The 27,335-nt window shown below is 42.8% G+C and overlaps 1 protein-coding gene across 5 annotated transcripts in view; it reads right to left on the bottom strand.

Moving 5' to 3' along the window:
• The window catches only part of AHCTF1 (AT-hook containing transcription factor 1), a 78,347-nt gene that overhangs the window by 10,326 nt on the left and 40,686 nt on the right, over positions 1-27,335 (bottom strand). For all 5 annotated transcript variants that reach the window (XM_042925897.1, XM_042925901.1, XM_042925899.1 and 2 more), the window contains 18 exons: positions 25,437-25,577; positions 24,708-24,812; positions 23,706-23,799; positions 22,232-22,355; positions 22,037-22,093; positions 21,079-21,225; positions 20,347-20,534; positions 16,235-16,379; positions 16,027-16,158; positions 14,968-15,118; positions 14,325-14,475; positions 13,403-13,501; positions 10,746-10,938; positions 8,247-8,450; positions 7,203-7,617; positions 5,804-5,927; positions 3,809-3,894; positions 919-1,127 (listed from right to left, as the gene is read on the bottom strand). In XM_042925897.1, coding sequence (XP_042781831.1) covers positions 919-1,127; positions 3,809-3,894; positions 5,804-5,927; positions 7,203-7,617; positions 8,247-8,450; positions 10,746-10,938; positions 13,403-13,501; positions 14,325-14,475; positions 14,968-15,118; positions 16,027-16,158; positions 16,235-16,379; positions 20,347-20,534; positions 21,079-21,225; positions 22,037-22,093; positions 22,232-22,355; positions 23,706-23,799; positions 24,708-24,812; positions 25,437-25,577 — 2,765 coding nt within the window. The remainder of the gene's footprint in view (positions 1-918; positions 1,128-3,808; positions 3,895-5,803; positions 5,928-7,202; positions 7,618-8,246; positions 8,451-10,745; positions 10,939-13,402; positions 13,502-14,324; positions 14,476-14,967; positions 15,119-16,026; positions 16,159-16,234; positions 16,380-20,346; positions 20,535-21,078; positions 21,226-22,036; positions 22,094-22,231; positions 22,356-23,705; positions 23,800-24,707; positions 24,813-25,436; positions 25,578-27,335) is intronic.

Here is a 27,335-nt window from a genome sequence, read left to right as displayed (position 1 = left end):
GAACCATGGCCACCTGTGTTACAGTGAGAATACTCACGAATACCAATACGGATAAGCACCACACTATTGTGAGTTAAGAAACTTCCCAAATACGACCCAGTCACATTTCTATAAACTAGAGGTGTTCCTGCGTCACCTTAAATTCATTTATCGTACAAAGGTTGCCCATTGATTGTAAAAGAAACGTGACGGAATTTTTAGAAAGCAAGTCGTATTAAATACCAAGAAAAAAAAAAAAAAAAAAAAAAAGAAATCCTTTCTCAAGGGTATAGAGGTTAAACCCCAGCCAATTGGTTATCATTCTCCTACAAGTATGCATGGGGGAAAAAGTTCGATTTAACCGTATTCAATTATTTTCAAATATAGGCTCTGAGTAGTTTTGATGCCATATGTCTCTGGAGTAGCCAGGGTCTGTTTTCTCATGGCTAAAAGACCTTTCATTTGAACCAGATACTAAGCAAAAATTAAACTTTAGGGGTGCCTGGGTGGCTCAGTCGGTTGAGCGTCCGACTTTGGCTCAGGACATGATGTCAATGGCTCATGAGTTCGAGCCCCACGTCAGGCTCTGTGCTGACAGCTCGGAGCCTGGAGCCTGCTTCGGATTCTGTGTCTCCCTCTCTGTGCCCCTCCCACGCTCGTACTCTCTCTCTCAAAAGTAAACATTAAAAAAAATCTTTTTTTAATTTAAATTGTTAAAATTGTGACTTCACATAGCCTTTTGGTTTTCATGAAAAACAATTTCTCACTTAAAGGATTTATTCTTTTATATTCCACAAAACAGTCACACTTTTTTTTTTCACGCACGTTATTATAAAGAGGATTTTAGGTAGCAGTCAGGTAAACGTATACATTAGGTTTAAACTACGGTTTGAAACCTAACTAAACCACAACTAACAAGTAAAAAATTAATGTTTTTACATGAATTTCTTGAGTATCCGGAGGACCGTCAGAGACAGGAGGCTTTTCTTCTGGAAAGTCAACACTTGCTTTCAGCACATCGGCTGCTACTTCATGATCTTCTTTTAAGGTCAGTGCTATTTCTTGGTCAGACTTATGACCAGAGGTAACGGGACTTTCGGAGGCAACAAGCCCCAGGTCCCCAGTGTCACCATGGACGTCAGACGCAGCTGAAAGACAAACGAGAGTTAATCCTCCAGGTTTTAGACAGAAAGAAAACCAGAAAGATACACACCACACTATGTGAGAAGCCACAGAAAGGTTAGGGCCGTGTTGCACTGGAGACTGTTTCCTTGAAAACCAGACATATTGCCACATGGCTTCTGACATCTGACGGGAAAAGCCAGTGAGGGTTTACATGTGAATCCCATCTCTTCGGTATCCGTTCGGTTTAAACAACACAGACTTGCTTTGACAGCGGGAGTGGGGAGGAGCAGAGAGAGAGGGAGACACAGAATCCGAAGCAGGTTCCAGGCTCCGAGCTGTCAACACACAGCCTGACGTGGGGCTGGAACCCAGGAACTGTGAGATCACGACCTGAGCTGAAGTCGGACGCTCAACCGAGTGAACCACCCAGGTGCCCCTGCCCGGGTTCTTTTCAACTTGGATAGAATTCTTGCTCTTACTCTGAAACTTCAGTATGAACACGACTGCTCTGAGGGGCTCAGATGTTTGTTCTCCATTCAATTAGCCTGGAAACTTCGTCAGGTGACTAGTGGCAACCAGCTATCCCCGCCGAGCGGTTACAGAATGACGCGAGGGACGTGCAATCAGGGCTTTATCTCGCCGGAGAAAGACTAGATCTCTTTTGGCAGAAAGCATCCAAATGACCACAAATACACTCTACCACTTAGAAAAGCTAGAGGGGAGTTGAGGGAGGGCGACGGCTCATCTAAACAAAACAAAACAAAACTCCTCTTTATCTTTGCCAAAGACTTACTAGCACTCATAATTATTTATATGCCATTTGGGTTTGTGAATGACACAAAATCCCAAACACTTTGCGTCAGGTGGGCGGGGGGGTGTCTAACTTAAAAGCCTTTAGAATTTAACAAAAATCAATAAAAAGGTTTAAAAAAAAAAAACAAAAAATATTTTCACACTTTTAATAGATAATGGGGCCAGCAGTACCCCAAAGACGCAAAGACAGCTTATAAAACGAAATGAAGGCAGCTGTTGCCTGTCCATCCGGCAGAGGAATGGGGGAAGCATGCACTTTACCTTCCAACGGTAGGTGTGTGAAAGCGCGAATAACCTTCCCTGGAGAAAATCCTAGAAATCTGTGCATAATCCTTGACCTGCCTGGGAAGCTCATGGTTTGGAACTACTGAAGAGAAATACTGACACAAAATGTGCCAAGATATGGACACACAAAAAAATTCAAGGCAGAAATGAAATGGCAAAACAGAAATGGCGATCAGCCCGAATGTTCATCAATAAGCACGAGTTAAGCCCACCACAGAACATCCATACGAGGGAACACGACCACGACTGTTACAAAGGACAGGGTTAATCTATATTAATGACATAGGAAAAAGTCAGAAGTTTAGTGCTAACTGAAAAAGAAAGTTGTTTTGGTAATAAACTGGTGATGATTTATAATTATAGACAACATTTATTGAGCCTTCATTTTTTAATTGAGCTTTTATTAACACTTAAAGGTATAGATATTTTATAGACAAAGCAATGGGAGGTACAGCCCATAGCCTTTACATATTAAGTGTGGAACTAGGTTATGAATCCAAGCAAAGCCTCCACATTTACCTTTTCTTCCCACATACGCAGGAAAATATGCACACACACACAAATCCAGGAAAGATACTTTAAACTGCCAATAATGGGTCCTTAAAGTAGATAACCAGGTTATGGGCATTTCTACTTGGCTGTGCTCTCATTATTTTACAATAAAAGTATATTACATCCTAGGGGCACCTGGGGGGGGCTCAGTTGGTTAAGGGACAGACTCTTGGTTTCAGCTCAGGTCATGATCTCGTGGATGGTGGGATCGAGTCCCATATCAGGTTCTGCACTGACAGTGTGGAGCCTGCTTGGGATTCCCTCTCTCTCCGCCCCTCCCCCACTCTCTCAAAAATAAACTTAAAAGAAGACATATTACATTCTTAATGAGGGGAAAAAAACAAGTTTATTCAAGTCTGTCCTAATCCCTATTCATAATGAGACGGGCGGGCGGTATTATAGTTAACAGCATGGGCTCCAGAGTCAGCAGCAACATCATAACATTGTACTGTTAGGTGATCACGCAAAATGCTAAGTTCTGGGCATCGCCATTCAAGATGCCTGCTTTCCCCAAACCCAGCTGGAAGCTGAGGAAAATGTTCCTCTCTCATCTCTATACAACCAGGGTCTAAGAAGAGGCACTTAAAAAAAAAAAAAGTCATTGGATTAAAAAAAAAATCAAATGAAGTCTATATATTCGTTAACTTCCCTAGAGTAAACGCAGTTGTTTGTGATTATTTTCTAATAGTAAAAAGCCAATTGTGGCCTTAAGTTATTACAAACACAAAACCAGAAGTTGCCCTGTGTAGACACCTCAGTCCCAGGAGATCAAAAAGCAGATATGCAGTCTGGCTGGGGATTGAGAACTTATTTTCCTCTCTTTGATGTTCTGAAGGAAAATATGTCCACAGAAACCATTCTAAGACTTCTACTGTCAGACCACAGAATGCCTTCAGAGAGACTCACTTCCCTTAGCTACGGAATCTGACCAAAAAGGAAGAACTGTGATAAGAAAATCTAGATAACAGATTCCTTTGTTCTAGGAACAGAACACTCCTAAAACACTAAAACAAAAGAATTCTGAAGGCAAGAAAATATACACGTGTACTGTTACCTGCTCTGAGTGAAGAGGAACAGGCCGCGACAGACACTACCCCTTCGTCTAGAACCGGTACCCGGGATTTCAGGGCGACGATTTTCCTTTAGAAACAGAAGTACGTCCATGAGCGTGTACGAAGACCCCCACCTGCTCTTACCTGTGTTAATAATCCTGCTCCCTCTGCCACATGTCATTTTGGTAATGAAAACTGAGGTTCAGAGAACTGAATACCACCCAAGTTCATTTTGAAGAACACCGTAAAATTTGTAGGCGAATTCAGAAACAAGCAGTGCTGGATTCGGTATTCCTGTTTTCTAATATTTTACTCTGCTGGCAACAGTGGCATGCCGACCAATATAAATTTACACTTATGCCAGTTTTTAAATTACTGTGGGCACATCCTTAAATAAGTCTACCAGGTATTATGGAGTATCTCCTATATACTCAGTAAAGTCAGGTTCGGTATTTTAGTGTCATCTAAAAAGAGGAGGATAAAACAGTGGGAGACCGATGGGACCTGTATCACTTGATGAAAGTTAATTCTGGAAATATGGGGACAGTGATCCCTTCCTATGCTGAGCTGGCCTTTCCCCCAAACCCAACTAGAGCATGCTGCCTTTGTAAGAGGGGACAAATAAAATTAAAAAATAAATGCAAGAAAAAGCATGCATTTGGAATATTATATATATTTATTTCATAGGTGTATTTTTAAGACTCATCTCACAACGTTAAGCTAACCAAGAACCAACGGCTGATAAATTTGTATTTAAAAAGGACACAGCTTGTCACGATGGGGACTATCCGCCCAGATTATTACCCACGGTGACCACAAAGTTTCTTGTCACGTGACTGCGCTTTGCTTTGTAACTGTTGCGATTAACCATCTAACCCACTGCAATAAATATTTTCATTAAAACTCAAGAAACATGAGAATGAGATAAGACAATCTAGATAATCCTTTCATCTTATGTCCTCCCATTTTTCTATGAAAGCCTGGCAAAGATTCCAGCTAATCAGGATTTCTCTTCTCAGAAGGGCAGCACGCGACTGAGGTCACGTAGGAGACGCGACCTTCATGATACTGATTTTCGTGGGTGCTCTGTGAACTCTAACAGGCCCGACAGGGCGATGAACCATGGACAGCATGACATGATCACACCGTGTGCACGCTAATTCACCCTTACGACTTCGAGATCAAAGCTGCCACTTTTCTGTTTCCTCTGTAACAGTGTTGCTCAGGGTCCTGATGTGCGAGGTGTCCGCCTTGCGACCCGATGAAGAGCTTCTGCCAGGTCAATCAATCACTTCACTGGTCAGTTCGGTGACGTCCCAGAAGGGACGTGGTGCACTGACCGATATTCTCATACAAGCTGCCTGTCTGTCTCGTCACAGACCGTGAACCGACTGGGAACTGGCGTCAGTCTGTTGGAGCACACTGAGCACCACTGCCCAACACCATCTAGGACACCGCCCCACCCTCCCCGACACCATCTAGGAACGCTGCCCAAATGTGCAAACGCCGAACAAAACTGGTTGGGGGGGCACGGTGGTTCAGGCAGTCATTCAAAACCAGAAACTCGGCCGGCGGAGTCTCGGATTCACCGGACGGCAAAAACAGCACTGCCTCTCCTACACTCCATCCTGTGCTACAGCAGACGCACCTCATCGGCCTGAAGCCACCAGAAATGGGAGGGTGTGGAGGAACGCACGGCTGGAAATCCAACTCTGGTCCTCAACAAAAATGGGATCACCAAAGCATGTAAGAGGAGATCTGCCTCAATTCATCATGACTTCATAAATTCAGGTAACGTGGAGTCTCATTCTAAGATTCACGGTAACTACCCAGTAGCACACACTGGACCCAAAGAATGTCCTTCCTAACAGAAACCGTTACTGAAATGGGAATGTCCAAGATCTAAAATAAAAGCTCATCTACGCACGAATATTAAATGACCGGTTCACCGTTTTATTACACTTTGTTAACACGGGAACTTTTCTCCACTAACTTACCCTTCGTGGGCCGCTGGGACACCGAGGGAAGCTTCGACTCCTTGAACGGGGCTCAAGGGACTGAACTCGGAAAGTTCCGCCTCTGCGACTAAGAGGTCCTGTGTCTCCGCCTCTTCCAAAGGGCCTGGAAATCACACGGTGGAGAACACTTACAATGATTTATGCCAAATGTTTAGCGATCCCTCACAGTCCTTCCTGGACGATTACTTTTGAACACGTTTGGTGGCTCCGCTTTTTTATACCGTTAGGTTTACTCCCCGGCATCAGAATGCCACAGATCCTTCGAGTTCTCTGAGCCCAGTCCAAGAGCCCCCTTAATCCACACCTCTCACTTCTGGCTTAACGTGCAAGTGTTGTACACAGATCGACGCACTTAGTCCTCAGCAGTCAAAGTGGTCGAACTGTCCCCCCACTTCACAGAGAAGGAAACAAAGGCATGAGGTCACATCTTATCCCAGGCCTAGTAAGGAGCCGAGATTCCAATGTAGTTTTACTCTACAGTTTGTGCCTCATGATCCCCCATGAGAACAGAAGTTTCTATTTGAGACTGCCTGATCTTTTCAGGAATCATCGATGAAGATACTGCCATGAACATCTTCATGTTTTATCATTCAGATATTTTAGTGGAACCGAGCACATCCAAAATGACAGATGCTATTCACGGGGACAGCCCTAGGCCCTTAGAGCAATTGCCAATGCCTGTGTTTGTGAAACAGACATCAGAGCCCCAAAGAAACCACTAGGACACAGACTTCTATAGAAGTATTTAGATTAACAGTTTTAAAGTCAGGAGTTACCTTTAAATGCGCAGGGGGTCGAAACATACAAAAATGGGCTAAATTTCTGATGCAATCTTAAGCCAAGTCTCTCTCCTCTCTCCCCCGGCCCCTTCCATGCCACCTACGATAGCATGTATCAAACAACAGTCTAAGTGCTTGTTCGTTTATCTATAGTCCACTAGGCTCTAAGTTACCGATGGGCAGGGCCATGTCTGCCTCACTATCTGACTCTCAGCAATGAGCCCACACAGAAAGAGCCCACCTGCTGCACATGCGTTAGGGGCTCAAAATCTTTCCAATGGATAAACATAAAGCTATAAATTCATGGGCCCAGAGATTATTTTGGCAGTGGGGACAGTGAAGAGCACGAGCGAACGACCTGGTTTCTGAGCAGCTTTCTAGAAAGTTGAGGGTGCTGGACAAGTTAAAAACCGTACCAATCTAGTCTGCAGAGTTCGTATTGTTACTTCTGAGAGCCGTAAGAGGGCCTGACGTCACCTGTGCGTGTTGTGCCTACAAGCTAGTCCGCTGTGATCATGTGACTGTTCAATCCCGATGCTTTTCTTACAATGGACGAATTCTATTACAAATCTTGTGAATATCGGGAAATGAGCTCTTACCCGTTTGTTTCTCCAGGTCTGGAGGAGTTATTTCTGATTCAAGAACGTCTGGATCACTGTCCTTCTCTGTCTGTTCAGTCAAATTAGCAATTAATTCTGTAGGAGGGCTCACTGGCTTTGAGGCCACAAAAAGATCTTCCAAGTCTCCTGGGGATGGCGCGTCCTGGTACTCCAAGGTGGTCTGGTCCGACCTGGTTGAGGTACCGCTACTTTCTTTGCTCGTGTCCAGTTTCTCCAAACTCTGTGAGGCCGTGTCCTCCAATCTCACGTCCATTTCTCGATGGTCCTTTTCGGGACTATTCGGGGAAAAGGCTGCTGTCCTGTCTTCGCTCTTCAGCCGTCTGTTTTCTGCCGGAACTCCACATTTATGGAAAGGTGACGTAAAAGATAGTCTTATTCTGCTCTCGTCTGCCCCCTGTCAAGTAAGAGGTTTTGGAAAAAAGAAAATATTGACTAGTAAAAAGAAGTCGCAGTCGAGTCTCAGCTCGCCACGCTCTCCAATTTTGGTATTTGTCTAGATTCTCTCCTCAGTCAACACTCGCTCTAAATCCATCTTTCCAGATACAGATACGTGGCTGTGAATGTTTCCCTAACTGGTAACAAGGCAGTTTTTCCAAAAGACTAGTAAACACAGGAGGCAAGATGGCCCACTGCCGCCAAATGGTGTCCTATCAACCACAGTGGAAGTCTGACAACATACCCGCCTAAACAACCAATTAAGGTCTCAGTAAAAGAGAGGATGAATAAGGTAAGAAACAAAACATGGACTAAGAATTAGGAGGTTTCTGCCGCCAAATAGCTATTTGATTCTAGGCAATTTACTTGGTGCTTCTGGGCTGTATTTTCTTCACTTGTAAATGATGGGTTTGGCTCGGCCAATACCATGAGTTTCTTTCTGAACTAATGTTTTCTGATTTCATGACACTCTGCGAGAGTGCATACAAAACTCTGGAGTGGTATTATTTAAATGGATTTATCATTTTACTTGTAAAAGCTAATATATTCTTATTAAGTCTTTTTTGTTCCAACTATTAACAGGCTTACTTCAGCAGTCCGTTTTGTGGCCACGCCTTCTTCCATGAATGAAATTCTAGTTTCTTTAAGTCGCAGAGGAGGGGAAAGGGACCTTCCAGGCGACAGAGACGGAGACGGTAAAGGTGATGTTCGAAGACCAGACCTTAGGATGGACTGAGGAGTGAACTCGGCAAATCCAGAGGAAGCGACTGACATGGCCAGAGTTTTAGCTTTCTGTGACAAGAAACAAATGGGATTCCACCGTTAGTATTTGTAAAAGACACTTACAGAAGGACAGACAGGGTCAACCAAGTCACAGCAGTGGCTATATATGCTCATCTCCAATAAATACATCAATGAAAACTTTTATTATGGATTACTGGGAAGAAAATACAAAATTCTACTCAGAGGTTTCTATACATAAGGCTACAAGACATAAAACTGCATCCACAATCATTCTAAAGGCCTTGGTTATTCCCAGTTTAAGTTACACTTAAAAAATACAGTGTAGGGGTGCCTGGCTGGTTCAGTCGATTAGGTGTCCGACTCTCGATTCCAGCTCAGGTCACGATCTCACGGTCTGTGAGTTCAAGCCCCATATCAGGCTGTACGCTGACGGTGTGGAGTCTGCTTGGGATTCTCTCTCTACTCCCGCTCCCTTGCTCTCTCTCTCCTTCCTTCTCTCCCCCTCCCCCGCATGCACGTGCTCTCTCTCTCTCTCTCTAAATAAATAAACTTAAAAACAAAAATACAGCGTAGAGATAAATTATTTAATGGTTGCTTACAAAACATTAGCTAGGCGAAGAGAAATGACAGCGTGCAATGAAAAGAACCAGGTTTGATTACAGCAAGTTAATACAGATGAGCCTGACTTTAAGACTGTTTCACGAAAAATATAATTTCATCACATGAATCCAACAGTAACTGATTACTTCTGAGAATCCTCTGAGGATTTACTATAATCAATAAAAATAATTAGCACAGAAACTGTTTAGCAGAAATAATTCCTTCACTTAACTTCTCCTCTAAAGGACTAGCAAACTGTTGTATCCCATTAGATTACTGAATTCCATCAGATCTATTTCAATTATTACATAGATTTTTTTTCCTAGATTATTTTTGGTAGCAGGCACAAAATAACTACATGATAGAATATGGAATGTGATTTTTAACAAAAATTTTTTTAATGTTTGAGAGAGCGAGAGCAAGACCAAGAGAGAGAGCGAGCATGAGTGGAGGGACAGAGAGAAAGAGACAGAATCCGAAGCAGGCTCCAGGCTCTGAGCTGTCAGCACAGAGCCCAACGCAGGGCTTGAACTAATGAGCCATGAGATTGTGACCTGAGCCGAAGTCAGACACTTAACCAACTGAGCCACCCGGGTGCCCCAAAATGTGATTTTTTTTATGGATAAAAACAAAGTAACAAAAACAAGTTTAAGGGAAGAAAGGGGGGGGGGGGCCACCTGAGTGGCTCAGTTGAGCGTTGGAATCTTGATTTTGGCTCAGATCATGGTCTCAGGTTTGTCCCAAGGGGGGCTCCACGTGGAGCCTGCTTAAGATTCTCTCTCTTCCCTCCTTCTGCCACCCCCACCCACCCCACTCACCCACTTCGTGTGTACATGCTCTCTCTCTCCCAGAATAAACATTGAAAGAAAAGAAAAAAGAAAAGGAAAAGAGAGAAAGAAAGAAAGGAAGGAAGAAAGAAAACAAGAATCACAGTATCCTACAGATTAAATGTCAGGAACTTAATTAGCTTATCCACCTTCTTTTCAACTGCTTTTAATAACTATTTTTGGACTGGCATTTATTGAACTATTTTATTCACTTTGAAACTTAAGAATCCCCTGGCTTTACTCTCAATGTGGAATATCCAGAAACAACTGACAAAAACAAAGGCAGGGAGCCTGTGGGACTCGGCAGGATGATGGGCTAGGTGCCAGCACACAGCTGACCACTGTGACAGCGGGACGGAAGCAGGTGCCCGTTCCCTGCCACCGCAGGTCTACTGTTGTGGTTTCCCAACTCATGACTTAACAGAGATGTGGGGGAAAAGGAATTTAAGGCAGATATGCCACTAGCAAGGAGTAACAATTTACAGTTTCACCAAAGGAGAGAATGTAAATAAATAAAAACAAACCTAAGAACTAAAAGCATCTGATATAAGGAAAAAGAGCAAACAGTAGCAGAGAAGGAGTGGAGGGGGCGGAGGTGGGGGGAGCAAACCCAACAACGTGAACCCTTTTTCCAGAGGTTTTAACTTACAGGTTTCAACTTTTAATAACCACAGAGACTTGCGTTACTCTCGGAACAACAATGTAATTGTTAACCTCAATTAAGCGCACAAGGTAAATTTAGTAAAAGTCTGTTTGAGATGTAAAAATATAATAATTTGGAAAGGTAACTCCCCCCAAAAGATTTAAAGCTGTCAATTACCCAGAGATACCAGTTATAAACAGCTTCCTTCTCCCTTCTACTTGGAAGGTGAAAGCTTCCCAGCTTCCCCGCAAATGCGAGGTACCTAACACTCACCTTCACTACAAAGGGAGTTTCAAGTATGCGGAATTCTGAAGCCCTGGGAGAGCTGTGACTCGATCCTTTCTGTTGTGACCTTACTGGCAATGAACTGGATGCTCGGTATAAAGGAGACCTTGGGGGGGTTTGCTGAATAAATCCCAAATGTTGAGACGGCTGGGGCACGGGACGAACGACCGAATCCGGTGGTCTGTAATCACAGCACACACACAGTACACAGAAAGATCCGGATAACTAACTTGCAGACAGATCCATTTGCTAGAATTCATTTTTATGAACACGTAAAAATTCCTTTTCTCTACATATGACCTACATAATGAACACTGGTTTGCTTGACCTTTTTGGTTTTTATTGCAACGCAAGAATGATCACCAACACACACAAAAACCTTATTTTTTCAAATTAATGAGGGCAGTGACAAAATGGAATCTCAAGATTCTGCTGAATCATTTTCTGTGATGTCCTAGACATAGTTTATACAAATGATAAAGCTAATCTCACCAAGAATTTGTATTAAGCACACATAATCCCAACAGCTTAAAAACTTAATTTACAGATAAAGACTTTAAATTCAAAAGTGAAAATTCAGGTTACAAATTCTGATAGACCATTTATTTGCATCAGCCACTCCTTCCCCAATTTCCTCGTCAACAGTCTATTTGATGGTTATATTTTGTAGCAATAAAAAGAAAACATTTTTAATTCCCCCAAATGACTCTGTGGTTCAGCTGAGAAGAACCGGAAAGGTAGTGCCTGTCTGGTGCCCAGGAATTACCCACCCCCGTCCTTGCCCTTCTGTCCTCTACATTCAAGTGAGACTTTCATGACTGTGATGGTAGATGAACATAGTTCACAGATGGGGCTTTAAGACCCAACCTGTTACCCAGTGGGAAACATTCGTTGGATTCGGAAGTATTAGCTTAATAAATAATGCTTACTAATAAGCACAGCCTTGAGATTTCCACCAAATCAAAAATGCCCAGTCAGGCCACTAGACATTTTCTTGCCTCTCCTAATTCTTCTTTTCCTTCTCTGCCTCATTTGTATTCAAAATCTTTATCTGTAAACTGTTTGCTCACTTTTATGCTGAACTATCCCACATAGATCTTTTGCTATGTGCCTTTGCACTGTGTCAATATTTACGTTCGAGGTGCCTGTTTATGAATGAGTCTCAAAAACACAGCCTGTGCAACAAAGTTACCTACTGAGTAAATACAAAATTCTTATACTAATAAGTGTAAGACCAAATATATTGAAATTCTACTAAAACAGTTATCAAAAAAAAGCATTTTTTGATTATGATATTTTCTTTAAAAATGTAGTTCTTAGGATTTCCACAATTTTTTACCATGATACAAATAAGTAATGCATTTCAGGTCACACACACAAAACATAAATTACACAGACTAGCACTTAGCCTCGCTAGATGCAGCGCCCACTGATATGACCTCTTCTGTTTCGTTGAAAGAAATGCTAGTCACAATCCGTTAAATTTACTCACTACCCACCAATGCAAACCAGTTTGAAACACAGAATCAGGGAATGGAATGGTTTCTATAAAAATAAGTATTCACACCTCAATTGACTTTCTTCCTTCTGAGTTAATCATAGCTTTGAAGGAGTCTCAATACTTCTTTTTCTTTAGGTCGTTAGGCCATTATCATGAGTCTGAAAACCTTTATTACTGCTCCCTTCTTGAACCCCAGATCTATTAAAGTACAAAGGGGCTGAGAAAAAGTTGACTTGTGGGGGAAAAAGTGGAACTACTGATAGGAAAACAGAATGACAATAATAATGACTTTTATTTGAGATAACCTTCCCGGTAGTTAAAAGACCACCACCTCCACCTAATTAAATCTAACCCCCCAAAACAGAAAACCCTGGTCAAGCTTTGAAAATATGCCCACTTTATTATAAATAGCTTAGGCCCCGTTTGTAAATTACTAACTTCTTCTGAGTACCTTAAATTCAGATTTTATTCTCCTAAAATAATGTAATTCTATTCCTGATAAAATGTAAACGATCAGAAATTTACAACAATCATGAGCATGGTGTATTAACGACAAAGAATCAAACATTAAGAGACACCTGTTTGTTCTCCACTCTTGAGGACATGAATACTTTTTCCAACAATCCAACATTTTCAATGAAATACAATCGCAATTTCATCTTGGATGCAAAACTTCAACTTAACTATTTACTTTCCTAATACCACAGGTGAAGATGTACAAATATGATTGCATCTGAAGCCACGTAAGGCATTTTAGTGGGCTCTGCTATACAGGAGAAAGTTTCAATGAGCCAACCGAATTAGTCACAAATTATAATAACGACTTTGAGTCACAGATCAATCAGGAACTTATATTAAAGAAAGCAAGTTAACAGTTTACTTAGCTCATGATTGTAATAAAACAAAGTTTGCTTCTTTAAGCAGTCTGATGTCATTCAGCACAATTTCTAAGTAGGCTAGCATAGCAGCTGGTGTAAAGTTTCCTAAAATTACTACACAACTTACCAAGTTAGAAAAAAATTAGAAGCATGCACAAAAACTCATTCAAGAATTTAAAATCATGTAAAGTTTTAAAGTTAATTAAAAATTACAGTGCAATTATTGTCTAACATTGTGACTTAAAAATGATTCAGTTAAGTCTTACCTAGAAACTTTTTGTGACGCTTTTAAAATTGGTGTTCCAACAAATGCCTCAGGCATTTTTGCATGTGGGAGAGAAGGAGATGGTCCTTCTGTTTTAGGACTACAAAGAAAATAAAAATTTAACTTTGGATTATGTATTACAAAGAGTATTACATTAAAAATATGCTTTAAGAAGGTAAGATTAGAGGCTCCTGGGTGGCTCAGTCGGTTGAGCATTCGACTCTTGATTTTGGCTCAGGTCATGACCTCACGGTTCATGGGACAGAGCTCCGCGTCGGGCTCTGTGCTGACAGCGCGGAGCCTGCCTGGGATTCTCTCTCTCCCTCTCTCTCTGCCCCTCCCACGCTTGCACACATTCTCTCTCTTCCCATGCTTGCACGCATTCTCTCTGTCTCAAAATAAATAAACTCAAAAAAAACCAAGAGGGGATTAGATAGGAAAGGAGGGCTTTTGCTTTTTACTCTGTACGTTTCCGTTCAGTTACAAATAATAATAAATATAAATGCCTTTCAATTTAAAGACAAAAAGAATTCTTCTTACAATAAAAATAGTCAACATACAAGTTTCTCCTTTTTTTTTTTTAATTTTTTTTTTTTTTTTTAACGTTTATTTATTTTTGAGACAGAGAGAGACAGAGCATGAACGGGGGAGGGTCAGAGAGAGAGGGAGACACAGAATCTGAAACAGGCTCCAGGCTCTGAGCTGTCAGCACAGAGCCCGACGCAGGGCTCGAACCCACGAACTGTGAGATCGTGACCTGAGCTGAAGTCGGACGCTTAGCCGACTGAGCCACCCAGGCGCCCCAAGTTTCTCCTTTTTAAACACACTAATAAACGCTAAGGCTGGACTGCTGATGACAGCTTCTGACATCCAGGGAGGATTAACAAGAAGCCAGGCTGTCACGGGGCGTGAGGAGAGAGTACCTGCTGCAGGCTGATGTGCCGTCTTTAGGGTCGCTGTTTGCCCAAACCTCTCCAATTTTAGACAACACGCTACTGATGAAAGTAGATCTTGTTAACACAGTCCCTGTTCCGGTCTGCTTTGTGACAGTCGATAATGGTTTGGGTCTAGAAACTGTGAAACAAAGAACGCAAGGTCAATTTCATCTCTGATGCCAGGATTTTACTTGACTAATAATGAAAGAGTGACTGGAAAACAGGGGTCATGAGAGAAGAGTAGTTCAGGGTTATACTTAGTTTAACAACATCTATGCAGCGAGATTCAACAACTTGGGCTTTTAGGAGGCAGTAAAAATATTATCTGACATGTTCTCTTAAAGTTGGATAGGAGTGTCCAAATGAAATAAAACGAGTTCTTTTACTCTGTACTACACTGCTAAATAAACTATACAAACTTCCAAGAAAACTTTTATGTTGGGGCATGGGGAGCAGGGGGGGCAGCTCGAGTGGCCAGTAAAAAAAAAAAACAAAACAAAAAACAAAAAAAAACTACTGTAACGAATCAAAGCAAAAGTGAGCTAAACAGAAGCTAACAATGGTTCAGAAGGTAATCATTTGATATCCTTTCTCACCTGATACTTTCTGATAGTTTTCAATGAAATCTTACCTTCTTGAAGAACTGGTGATGTGGACAGATGGTAAGGCTTGGCTTGCTCAAAGGCTAATTTTCGCTGGATTTTAGGAAGGACTTTCCCATATTGGTCTATTATAGCATTCCGAACCTCTGATCTCTCCCGCAAAAGAGGATCCCGATCATTCTATTGAATATGCCGTAATTGGTAAAAATTTAAAATTCAAAAACATTAAGTGTTACGTTTACGTATTTAGCATTTAAAATAAATTCTGCATACCTAAGAGTATCTTCCTCCTCCCTTCATATCCGTTCTTCCCAACCCAGGACCTCTGACACACACCTAACTGCATGAGCAGTCCCTGTCCACTGGCCTCGATCCTTCCCAACTACTAAAACAATGGTTATCATTCACCAAGGGTCTACGTGGGTCAGGCACCATGTCCCTTCAGACACACCTCTGCGCGTCCCCACGAAGAGACCTTGACATTTTACAGGTAAGGAACCAAGGCTCAGAGAATGTGTTTCAAGCACAGAGCACAAAGAAGAATCAATCGGACCCCAAGGCCCATGCTCTTTGCACGGTTTTAACTCCTACTGCCCCTCCACCCCTGCCTCCTATTCTCTGAGTGGGGTGGTTAGTCTCGCAAGAAGTGTGGGTAGTTAGCCAAAGAGAAATGACGTACTTATTAGAGAATCAGGTAAGTACTAATTCCCCGCTCCCAATCTGCTACAGAAGTAACAAGAGGAATTCTCCAAGCTCAAGGTTATATAAAAACCCCAGTGGTTACCAAAGTATAAACTCTGTTGTTTTTTAACATTTATTCATTTTTGAGAGACAGAGAGGGACAGAGTGTGAGCAGGGGAGGAGCAGACTGAGTGGGAGACACAGAATCCAAAGCAGGCTCCAGGCTGTCAGCACAGAGTCCCACGCGGGGCTCGAACTCACGAACTGCGAGACCGTGACCTGAGCCCAAGTCGGACGCTTCACTGACTGAGCCACGCAGGCGCCCCCAAAGTACAAACTCTTATACAACAAAGTCACCAGTTTTCCTTCTTCTCTTGTCCCCCATGATGAAACAAGTTGAACCATACCGTGAGATTGGCCTTCAGAGTTTGGTTCAGCCTCAGGGCAGAGGCGTAATTGGCACGCTGCAGGTAGTGAACTAGAAGGAACTCCTGATTTCGAACACTGGCGCTGGACTGCAAAAATCTCACCAAGCACTCCTAGGAAGAACCAAACACAGTCGTGAGCCGCCAGCATATCCGGAACTTCTGCAGAGCTGCTGCTGGGGGTCATCACCTGCTCTGTGTCGGTGAAAGGCAGCTGCAGCAAATCCTCCATCAGGCCTGCGTCCTGGCAGACCTCGTACGCGTGCCTGAGGAGCTCCTCCACGTTGAGGCCGGCGGAGTGCTGCCGCAGGAAAGTCCAGGCCTCCACCACGTACCTGAAACCGGCGTTCAGCACGATTCCGCGTTAGAAAAGCTGTCTGAGGTATTCAAAATAAGCGCTCCACCCACAGAACCTCATCACGCTCTGTGTATATAATTTGCAAGTACTTTAAGCTTTTATGAAATACTCATCATGGTGGGCACCTGGGTGGCCGAGTCGGTAAAGAGTCAGATTCTTGGTTTCGGCTCCGGTCACGATCTCCCTGTTCGTGAGCTTGAGCCCTGCAATGGGCACTGCACTGACAGCAGAGAGCCTGCTTGGGATTCTCTCCCCCCTCTCTGCCTCTCCCCCGCTCACTCTCCTGGTCTCTCATAAAAAAAAGAAGGGAATGCAAGCTGGTGCAACCACTCTGGAAAACAGTATGGAGGTTCCTCAAAAAAACTAAAAATAGAACTACCCTACGACCCAGCAATTGCACTACTGGGCATTTCTCCACGGGATACAGGTGTGCTGTTTCGAAGGGACACGTGCACCCCTATGTTTATATAGCAGCACTATCGACAATAGCCAAAGGATGGAAAGAGCCCAAATGTCCATCGATGGATGAGGATAAAGAAGAGGTGGGATATATACACAATGGAGTTTTACTCGGCAATCAAAATGAGTGAAATCTTGCCATTTGCAACTATGTAGATGGAACTGGAGGGTATTATGCTAAGTGAAATTAGTCAGTCAGAGAAAAACAAAAATCATAAGACTTCACTCATGTGAGGACCTTAAGAGACAAAACAGATGAGCGTAAGGGAAGGGAAACAAAAAATATATATAAAAACAGGAAGGGGGACAAAACAGAAGAGACTCATAAATATGGAGAACAAACTGGGTTACGGGAGGGGTAGTGGGAGGGGGGATGGGCTCAATGGGTAAGGGGCACTAAGGAATCTACTCCTGAAATCACTGCTGCACGATATGCTAACTAATTTGGATGTAAATTTAAAAAAATAAAAAATAAAACAAGTTAATAAAAAAAAAATTGATCATTACATAATGAAGTTTGCTAATATCAACGAGAAGGGTTCACGTGATGCTGTTCTGGACCATTACTTACGTGTAAAATAAAAAAGCTAAGTAAGTACACAGGAGTCAGAAGACATAAGCTAATGTGGTCTGGACAGAAGAAGAGTAGTGTGGTGTGGCAGAAAAAAGCTGGCTCCCGTGGAACAGACACCCAGCATGAGAGCAGTGGGACCATGGAACAGTGTTTATGGGCCGGTGATGGGCTTGCTTCACTCAGTAAAAAAATATTGTGACTGATCGATAAAGATCTGATTAAAGAACATGGGTTCAACTAGGCAGTTTTGGACATCATGTGGGGGCCATGAGGCTGTCCTTCCAAGGGCAGTAAGACCATTGGATAAGCAGTGTTTCCCATGATATACTGTTAAGTGAAAAAAAAAAAAGCAAGCTTACAACAGTATGAACATTAATTATTTAAAAAAATTAACCAATGAACAAAGCCTATAAACGTTTACAGACTTATTTCGTACTTACTAACAAAACGTCTTGAAAGATCCGCACTAAATCTGACAGTAATTAATCCAGCACTTGGAATTTTTGGAGGGGCTGGTGGCTTTCAGGACTGGAGTGGGGGGAGGCGGGCAGAATAAAAACATGGCAAGGACACAGGAATATGACTGTCAAGCAAATAATTTTCTTAAAACTTCATCCCCCTTAAAACTAAAGGACACAGGGTAAGGTGACGTGGGGTAAAGCAGCCTAACCCTCACGGAGGGCAACGTGCCACATCTCCCAAAATTGTAACTGCAAATGTCCTTTCACCAAGCAAGCCCACTTGCAGGATTTTACACCTTACAAGCTGCATCTGTGCTTGTGCAAAACGTGCAGTTACTCGTAGCAATGTTTAAAATGGCAAAACACGTAAGTGTTCACTAAGGGGAGGAAATTAAATAAATACTGGTCCATCACACCGAATTACTATGCAACAAAAATAAGGAAGCTCTTTTTGTACTATTCTGAAATAAGTTCCAAATGACCTAGGTGATAAAAGTATGTTGCAGAAAGACGTATAGTAGGCCACTTGTATTTTTAAAGGGGGTGGGGGGTGTTCAATGGGTCCACACTGCCCAACAGAAGCCTGGAGCGGCCCCCTTCACTGCTGCAGTGACAGGACTGCTACAAGGTTCCGGGGGAAGGGAAAGCTCCTGAAACAGCCTGTCACAGTGAAGGCCAAACTCTTCAGTAAAATTGCGGAGGAGAGTGAGGGCACGTGGGGAGCCTGTGTCCCGGCAGCTCGAAGCCATGTGGAGGGAGGGTCATGAGAATATGGGGCTTTTTGTTTTTCAACAGTAAGATATTTACATGCTTTGACAAGGTTCAAAAGGATACACAGTGGACTCCCAGCCTCCTAAGCTGCTTCTTGGTGCCCGATCATCACTAACAATTTCTCATGTATCCTTCCTAAGAAGTTCTGGACACACACAAGCAAACACGTATCTGTTTCTTCCCACCCCTACTTAAGCCCTCCCCCCCCCTTTTGAAAAGCACTTGTCAGCATATAATGAACCCATTTATTGAATAAACATTTATCACCGTTAGCTTTTTAAAATTTTTTTCTTTTTTAAAAAAATTTTTTTAAAGTTTACTTTTGAGAGAGAGAGAGCACAAGCAGGGAAGGGGCAGAGAGAGAGAGTGAGACACAGATTCCGAAGCAGGCTCCAGGCTCTGAGCTGTCAGCACGGAGCCCATCGTGGGGTTCGAACCCACAAAATCGTGGGATCACGACCTGAGCCAAAGCCTGACGCTTAACTGACTGAGCCCCCAGGCAACCCTTTCTTTTTGTTCTAATGTTCACTCCACATTTATTCAGCCAGCCAAATGCTTCCGGCTAACCCAAGTTATTTCATTTCAACAAGTACTTCCTAATTCATTACTTTTGAGGACACTGGCAGTTTCTACCTGTCTAACCAACCCACGATTACGCTACAGAACTTGTCTTCTATCTGAGATGCAGAGATTCAACCCTCTCCTCTCAGAGATGCATTGTTTAACCCAAGAGAACAAAGAAAACATTAACTTTCAGAGTGCTGGCACTGAAGTGGTGTTTGGTTCATTAAGGACAATTTGTGGTGAGTGAAGTGACCATTTTCTAAAAACATAAAAGCGGCCAATCGATAGAACTGGAAAATAAAAAAAAGAGTTGTGTAAAACAGTTACAACCAAGTAAGAAACATGAGCTCCCAGCAACTTGCCCAACTAATTTGGTTAACAAGGAAACCCAATAATGAGATCGTTGTATTTCCCAATCATGCCATTTAACTTGTTGTTGTTACAAATGTGACAGATCAAATAACTGCAGCAATATATACATATATTGCTGTAATATAAACGGCAAATACCACACTGATTAGAGAACGTTAAAATAAGGCAAAGGGAAGAGGCAATGCAAAGATATCACGTGCTCAAATCTGGTTCAAGTACGTAAGATTACCCAACCTGATTTTACAACTCAGGATGACTTCATCCTTCCTCTCTATTTTAGGCCCCTCTTCAGCTACTCAAACCCCAACCGTCCATGTGGCCGACTGCCAATACAGCCGATTAGCAACAGATATAATTTTTTTTAATCAAGTATTTTTTCAAGTGTGAGAGAGCGCATGCATGTGAGTGGGGGAGGGGCAGAGAGCGAGGGAGAGAGAGACTCCCCAGCAGGCTCCGCACTGACAGTGGCGAGCTCGACATGGAGCACCGTGAGATCACGACCTGACTGAGCCACCCAGGCGCCCCCCGGCAACAGATGCTACTTTAAACCTCAGCTTTGTTTCCCGTTACTCCTTATTCATCCTTTCCTATGACAAAAGGTTTTTTCACATTTCTTCCTAACGCCAAGAGATGAAGAACCCTGAGAATGAATATGACGTGATGCGACCAAAGCGAGATTATATACTGCTGATTTACTGACGTATAACCCAGAGTCTGACTGCAGTTTCAAAATGCAGACTCACCTGTTAGAAAGCAGAACAGTGAGGTGAAGGATGACGTCATCGCCGCTGGACACCGTCGGCTTCATGGTCTGAATGTACCTGAGGGCTTGTCTGTGCTCCCCCTGGCTCATGAAGGCTTGAATAATCTTTGAATGCTGCCACGACACAGGTTTTGCAGTACTTGGGTGAAACAGAAGATCCAAGCCGCTCTGCAAAGAGGACATGACAGTCGGTAAATACAAACGTGACGCGCTGCATTTAGACAAGGTAGCCGACCTTTACAAAGACAGGCAACGCTACAGCCACAAAAAGCAGTTTAAATGCAACCTGTAAAGGTCTACTTGAACACATGGTGTGTTTTAAGTAAAAGCTTCATTCTTTTGAGGCCTCATTTAAGCTATTATAAAAAGCTTCCCACCACCACCGTCACGCATCAATGCCGAAGTCTGCCTCCTACAGCAACACACCTAGCGTATCTCCGACGGAACAAGCGCCGTATTTGCGCTACCAGCAATCGCTTATTATTTCTTTCCTTCTTTGGATAGTACGGAACCTGGGGTTCGAAACTGTTTTATCTTTGTATCCTCACTGGATAAATAGTGCTTGGTAAAGGCACTGATTGAACGGAGTCCTTAAATTACCTCTAAAAGCAGACTGTATCGTATCTGTAACATCACATTTAATCCAGCTATGTATTTCTTTCTCAAATCCTAATAGTTTACGAACGTTGACATTCTAAGTGAACAGACTTACCCCATAGTCATTATGATCTATCAGCCAAAACCCTTGGATAAGTTTGACCTGGCCCCAAGAAATGGCAAAGGCGGTCGGAAATGATTCGATGCAAGCATCTGTTTTGTTGGGGAAGGAATACATGATATCGAGTAACAAATAAATGGTCTTTAAAAAAGAGGATTAAGGGCAATAAACAAGAAGAAAACTCCCACACGTCTAATTGCGTTAGGCAGCAACAGCAAACAGGCTCGAAGGGGCTGCATCTGGCATTCGGAAAGCCCGGGCGGATAACCAACCGTGGTAGTTTTATGAAACGTGGGTGTAGCCAGTCCTACAACCGACCTCACTCGTTCTCAACAGCAAGTACCACCACGAAGGAGATGAACTAAAGCACACTTGCTTAAGGAAGCCAGTGGCTTACGGGCAAACTGAAGAAGCAGAGCCACAGACAAAATTCCAGTTAGGCAGCAAAACCCAGCAGCTTAAGCAAGCGCATCATCTGTTATAAATCACAAATGGAACTACACGTTTTTAGATAAAGAAACTGACGTTAGCACAAAAATATTACTGCAAAGACCACCGGGCTCCAAGCCAGCCAATACCTAAGGTAATATTAAGCTAACTTCTCATGTATTCGTACTGAACACAGAAGTTGACCTCACTAAGAAAGAGCATCTGGCCGGCCATGTTTTGGAGCCGTTGTTCTAACTCTGGGAACGTCTGGGACACATGGTCCAGTCGAGGAGAGCTGTGGACGCTATCCCTAGAAAACTGAACACCAAACACAGTTCTGCATGGTTTCAGGTCCGCAACGGACCCTCTGAACCCAACCAACAGACCCTGGGTTAGGAAACCTTCCTTTAGAGAAGTTTCAGATGTGAACCGGAGACTGGTTTTAGATGTGCGAGGTTCCCACCACTCTCAAATCTGAGGATTCGGGTAACGCGTGAATTACTTGACAGCGCTTAAAGGATACGACAGCGTGTTTGCTCGCTTCGGTAACGTCGTCTAGGAGGTATATGTCCAGCAGTGCCTACAAAAGGATAAAACATCTGGTGTGCTTTATATATTCGTTCACTCAGGCTCCTTGGTTTCCCGAGCCTGTGCCGGGTGTGCAATATAGGGCTAAGCACGACCACCCTCCCCCACAACTCTGTTGTCGGGCACTTACGTGTAGACTGGTGGGGGGGTATTTTCCTGTGCCTCCTTCATCCCGTTTCCACAGCTTCTCCACGCCATCTCCTAACTGAGAAACCATTCCGTCAATCATCAAGTAATCAGGATTCCACTTCCCTCTGCAAGAAGGGCAACATTCACGATTATTTAGTATTAACTTATTTAGTATTATCTAAATAATTTAGTTTTATCTAAATAATTACTTAGTATTATCAGAACAATAAGCATCACGATCCCAACAATCCAGAGAGTCGACAACAGGGCCCCGTTTAGCACCAGGTGAGCTCTAGTCATCAAGAACCAGCTAGACCCCGAAGACGCCTCTGGCTGGGGCACCAGCAAGCCAGTGTGTGAAGGTCAGGTCCCGAAGAGAACCGGGTCCCGCCCGCCAGGTGCCTGAAGCGATTCTGGGTTTTACAGCCCCAGAGAGCACGGCAGCCCATTGGTGAAAATGTGCTGCAGTTCAGGGTCAAAAAGCCAGGCCCTCAGTTTCATCACCCAGGGGGTTCTGGCCCCAGTGATCTCTTCACCACTGCCTCGCTGTGCGCCTACGAGGCGAAAGGCAGACACAGTGCCTGCCTCCTCCTCAAACAACACTGCTCCTGGGGGCGGGCAGCTGCTCAGTCTGCAGCCATACTGACTGCGTAACTTTGTGACAAACAGGACCAGAAAGCTTAGCAAACCCGCTCAGGGACACACACTCTTAGCAATAACAGATCCAGAATTTTCAGATATGCCTAGTGAGTCTCCCAAGTCCGCGCTCGTCTCCAAGATTAGTTCTTAAGCACCGGACTCCACACTTGCCACGCACCGAAGGCACTGATCTCTGGGCGACCGTGACCTTGCGCCTGTGCCTGCGTGAGCCAGCGCAGTCAGTGCTGCGAGCTATGCTACCACGGAGCCGCTCTGGCCCAAGGGAGAAGGCGCTCTAAGTCCAGAGGCAGAACCGAGGCTCACTCGCTGCTCTTGCTTCTAGTACTTCTACTCCTTTATTTCAAAGGAACCAATGAGGCGAACAGTCATGTGTTTCCAAAAGAAATGAGGAAATAAGAAAAACAGAAAAAAGTGGGTGAAGTGTCGAACCACAGCTGTTAGTGGAAATAACATAACATGCCTAACTGGTGGTATGTTTTATGTTTTGAGGACTCGGAGCTTCTAGTCTTTTCCTGAATACGAATTCTCAGGAAAAATACACGCTTACACTACAGAATCTCCTCTGATAAACCAATTGTGGGAACTACTTTAGATTAGGAAATACTGAGTTATAGAGTAAAGGTGGTAACCCTTAGGTCAAGGCAGACAAGCAAACGTTACAACTAAAATAACAAGGCTGGCAACAAATCCTGTCACCATACTTAAGAATTCCACGATTTCAGCTTTTGTAGCGTGACAAATTCTGTTCCGAGGTAGGGAGACTTCTTACGAAAGCGATTCTTAAAATGTTCTGGAAGGTTCTGGATATACTGTACCTGGACAGACGCTCACACTTCTGTCGACGGCTGGTGTAGTAGTTCTGGATGACGGGGTAGTTATAGCATAAGCGGGGCAGGTGCACGGCATCATCTAAATATTGGTTAAGGGTGGGGGCGGGGGGGGGGGGGGGGGGGGGGGGGGGAAGGCCGGTAAGATTTCCAAAACTTCCCAACGATACTTAAGGTTACACACATTAATGTTTTACTAAAATCATATGATGTTGTTTAATCTGCAGGTTTCCTCAATTTAAGTAATAAATTTACTTAAATGAAGTAAATAAATTAGCAGATACACAAATGAGAAAACAGAGTCTCTCGTGACAGTCTGTAAAAACAAGGGTGCTGGCTTAAAACTCTGGAAAAGCTATTCCAGAAAATGATTCTACTCCCTTAATCACAAATGATCATCTGAAAGCCAGCAACGGCGACTATTTAAGTAAAAATCAAAGAGCATAAAGAAAGAGTAAGATCAAAGCAATTACGCACAGGACAGAAGCACTTCTAAACAGAATCTAACGTGTGCCCCGGACGTGCAAGAAGTTAGAGGCTTTGGAAGTGCTCTAGACAAACATGGCAAAAGTCAAATCCTCAAATTCTTGGTACTGGCATAAATTATTAGCTAAAAGGAGACATTGAACAGATGGCAAATAATACTGGTTAATAACCATATTAAAAGAACTCTTAAGGAGGAAAAGATCAGCAAATTAGAATAGAAAACCCACGGGTGAATGGATCTAAACAGAGCTGGTGATATCGCTGGACCCTTTTTCGGAAGCCAAGTTTCGTGTCGTTCAGCCCAATAAATAGTGTGTGGACGCCTGGGAACGGCACAGGGCGAGGCTCTCCAGACACAAAGTGAGGAAGAACGTTCGGAGGTGAGAACAGGAGAAAACGTAAGTGAGGTGGTGGGAGAAAGGAAATCTGAAACCCCAGAACAAGCAAGTTATAAGGATTTAAGACCGCGTCCACGCCCATCCACGGGTTACGTAAATCTTTTACCTAAGCCCTCTGGTAGCAGCCCGGAGCGGCAGAACCAAAGCACCACTTGTGTGTACCGGCAGATGAGCCGGGTGACTAGGCACTTCCTGTGGAGGTCCAGAAGGCCTGCGGGGGAGGTCGAACACCAGATGTGCAACTTGCAATTTGTCAATCACAAACGAAAAATCAAGACACTCGACGGTTCTCAAAAACTAATGATTCGGAGACTTTTAACGGTGTATGTGTATTTCTGAACACACTTCGCTTGAACAAGTAATCTCCAAAATGCTAAAATAAGTAACTAACTAAGCAGACATTTTAGGGAAATGCCTCCACCTTAGCTATGCTTCCATCTACCTAGTTTCAGAAGCCAAATTTAGACATTAATACAAACTAGTACAGTAATATTAACATAGGCTGCTCAAACCAGGCCTTTAAAATGAAACTGCGTGTTTTGTTTAAATGGCAAAACAGAGACAAAAAATTTACAATGACCTCTGTGAATAAAAATAAGAATTCGAAACTCTACCGTCAGTATGTACTCTGCCTCAACAATCAGAAAGTTTAACCCAAATTTCCCAAGCTTATTTAAGCAGGAGCTCACGGCACATCGAATAACATTCTGTAGTTTTCGTTACAAAACAAGAGCCTCTGCACAATGATGTATCTAAGACACGGAGGTTTATTCTTTCTCGAAGCCAAGAAGTAAAATTGAAATAAAAATTCATTTACAAAAGATAAAGCGCACACCTCTCTCGGTGATGTCTTGGGCCTCTCTCGTGAAACAGTTTAAGACCGAATTAAGGTTGCTAAGAAGCAAACGGCACTGCTGGAGGGACTGTATGGTTTGCGAATCGATGAAGCGACACGAGCCATCAAATAATGGTGTACCTTCCAAGGATAAAATACAAGATGCGTTTTGACACAATAAGTATGAATTAAAATCGCAAATGCAAGGTTTCTCAAACTCGTATCGGCCACAGACTTAGTCTGTACATTGTGAGATTCGCCAAACACAAGGTTGAAACAGCACACGACCTCAAGAACCCCAGAAAAGACAAATCCAAATTACTATTTTTTTAAGAGGCAGAACGGGGTAATAAGCAATATGTGAAGAGGGGAAGGCGATCTAGAGTCAACTTCAGATTCACTGGAAATTAGTTCATTAAACACTTCTCCTTCAAGTAAGTCCTTTATAGCAGATCTTTTACGTACAGCGTTGTTTTGTGACTAGTATTTTGTAAGAGCACTCCTTCCACCTCCAGTCTTCAGAAGCGAGACAGCGAACTGGAGCCTCAGATGAAGACTTATGACGATAAATTGCACGCTTGTTACAATTCGTTGTAGATTTGGCTGTCTTTTCATTTCAAACTCAAGATGGAGTTTATAAATTCATTTTTTGGGGAAAAAATGGGTATTTTAGTTGCGACTGGTCACATCTTTTAGATAAAATTTATCTCGTTAATATTTCATGGGTGACTAACCACGCAACAAGTATCTTAAGCAGAAACCCTTCCTCAAATGATACGCTCTACTTCCAATGTTTAAAATATTATGTTTTGTATTTTAATTACATTAGGTTTAAAAAAAAAAAAACAACCCATTAAACCAATAACGGAAGTTGAAGGCAGCAATAATGGCTGAGTTACCAAGTTCAAGCCTGAAGCACCACATTATACTCTAAGTATAATGAAGGCATACAATTTGTGAACTTATTTGAAATTTTTTTACATGAATTACATAACCATAATGAGTTCTAAAAACATTTTCCTTTCAAAAAAGTACATTTACCCTGACTCTGGATTATCCAGTGTTTGTCCCTCACTTCAACTATACTAAGTGATTGCCAAATTATTTAAAATTATTTCATGTTTGTTATTTCATTAAGTATGCCCTAAAAATACTATAGAACCTCACGTCTTCCGAAAAAACTTAAAAATCTTCTACGAAGAGTGATTTACTTAAGAAGTCCATTTGTTCATTCATCACTAACACGATGATACAAATAACAAAGACATATACATCTAAAACTTAAATTTTACTTTCATATACAGGGCAATCACATTATTCCATTATTTTTGCACTAATTAGGTATAGCAGCGTTTGATATTCACAGGACACCTCACAACTCAGTGTACAGTGAATATGCAAAACTGTTAAGAAAAAGGACTTTGAATGACTGATAAAAACATCTGCTCGTAGAAGACAGAGGAGTTCTTTGCCCTCCTATTCAGCCTTTTTATAGTCATAAATATATTTACATGGAAAATGAAAAAACAGAGGAGCTTCTGAAGTTACCTGGCATATTCTAACTCCATCATCAGCATGTTTTATAAATTAATCTTGTAAGATCAAAAATGAGATATAATCCTGAAACTTGGTACCGTACACATACTAACGTGCTGCCAGTTTGACAATCTGTTGCAAAATCTTGCTCAAAAAGAATTCTGTCGGGGTACCTGGCTGGTGCAGTGGTGATGGAGCGTGTGACCCTCTCTCTTTTTCTTTTTTAATGTTTATTCATTTTTTGACAGAGACAGAGTGTGAGTGGGGGAGGGGCAGAGAGAGAGAGAGAGAGGGAGGGAGACACAGAAACCCAAGCAGGCTCTAGGCTCCGAGCTCACGGCACAGAGCCCGACATGGTTGGGG

This window comes from Panthera leo, chromosome F3 (assembly GCF_018350215.1).
Source record: "Panthera leo isolate Ple1 chromosome F3, P.leo_Ple1_pat1.1, whole genome shotgun sequence".
Classification (NCBI taxonomy): domain Eukaryota; kingdom Metazoa; phylum Chordata; class Mammalia; order Carnivora; family Felidae; genus Panthera; species Panthera leo.
Note: the sequence above shows the minus strand (reverse complement) of the source record. Positions and strands in the feature narration are given on the sequence as shown.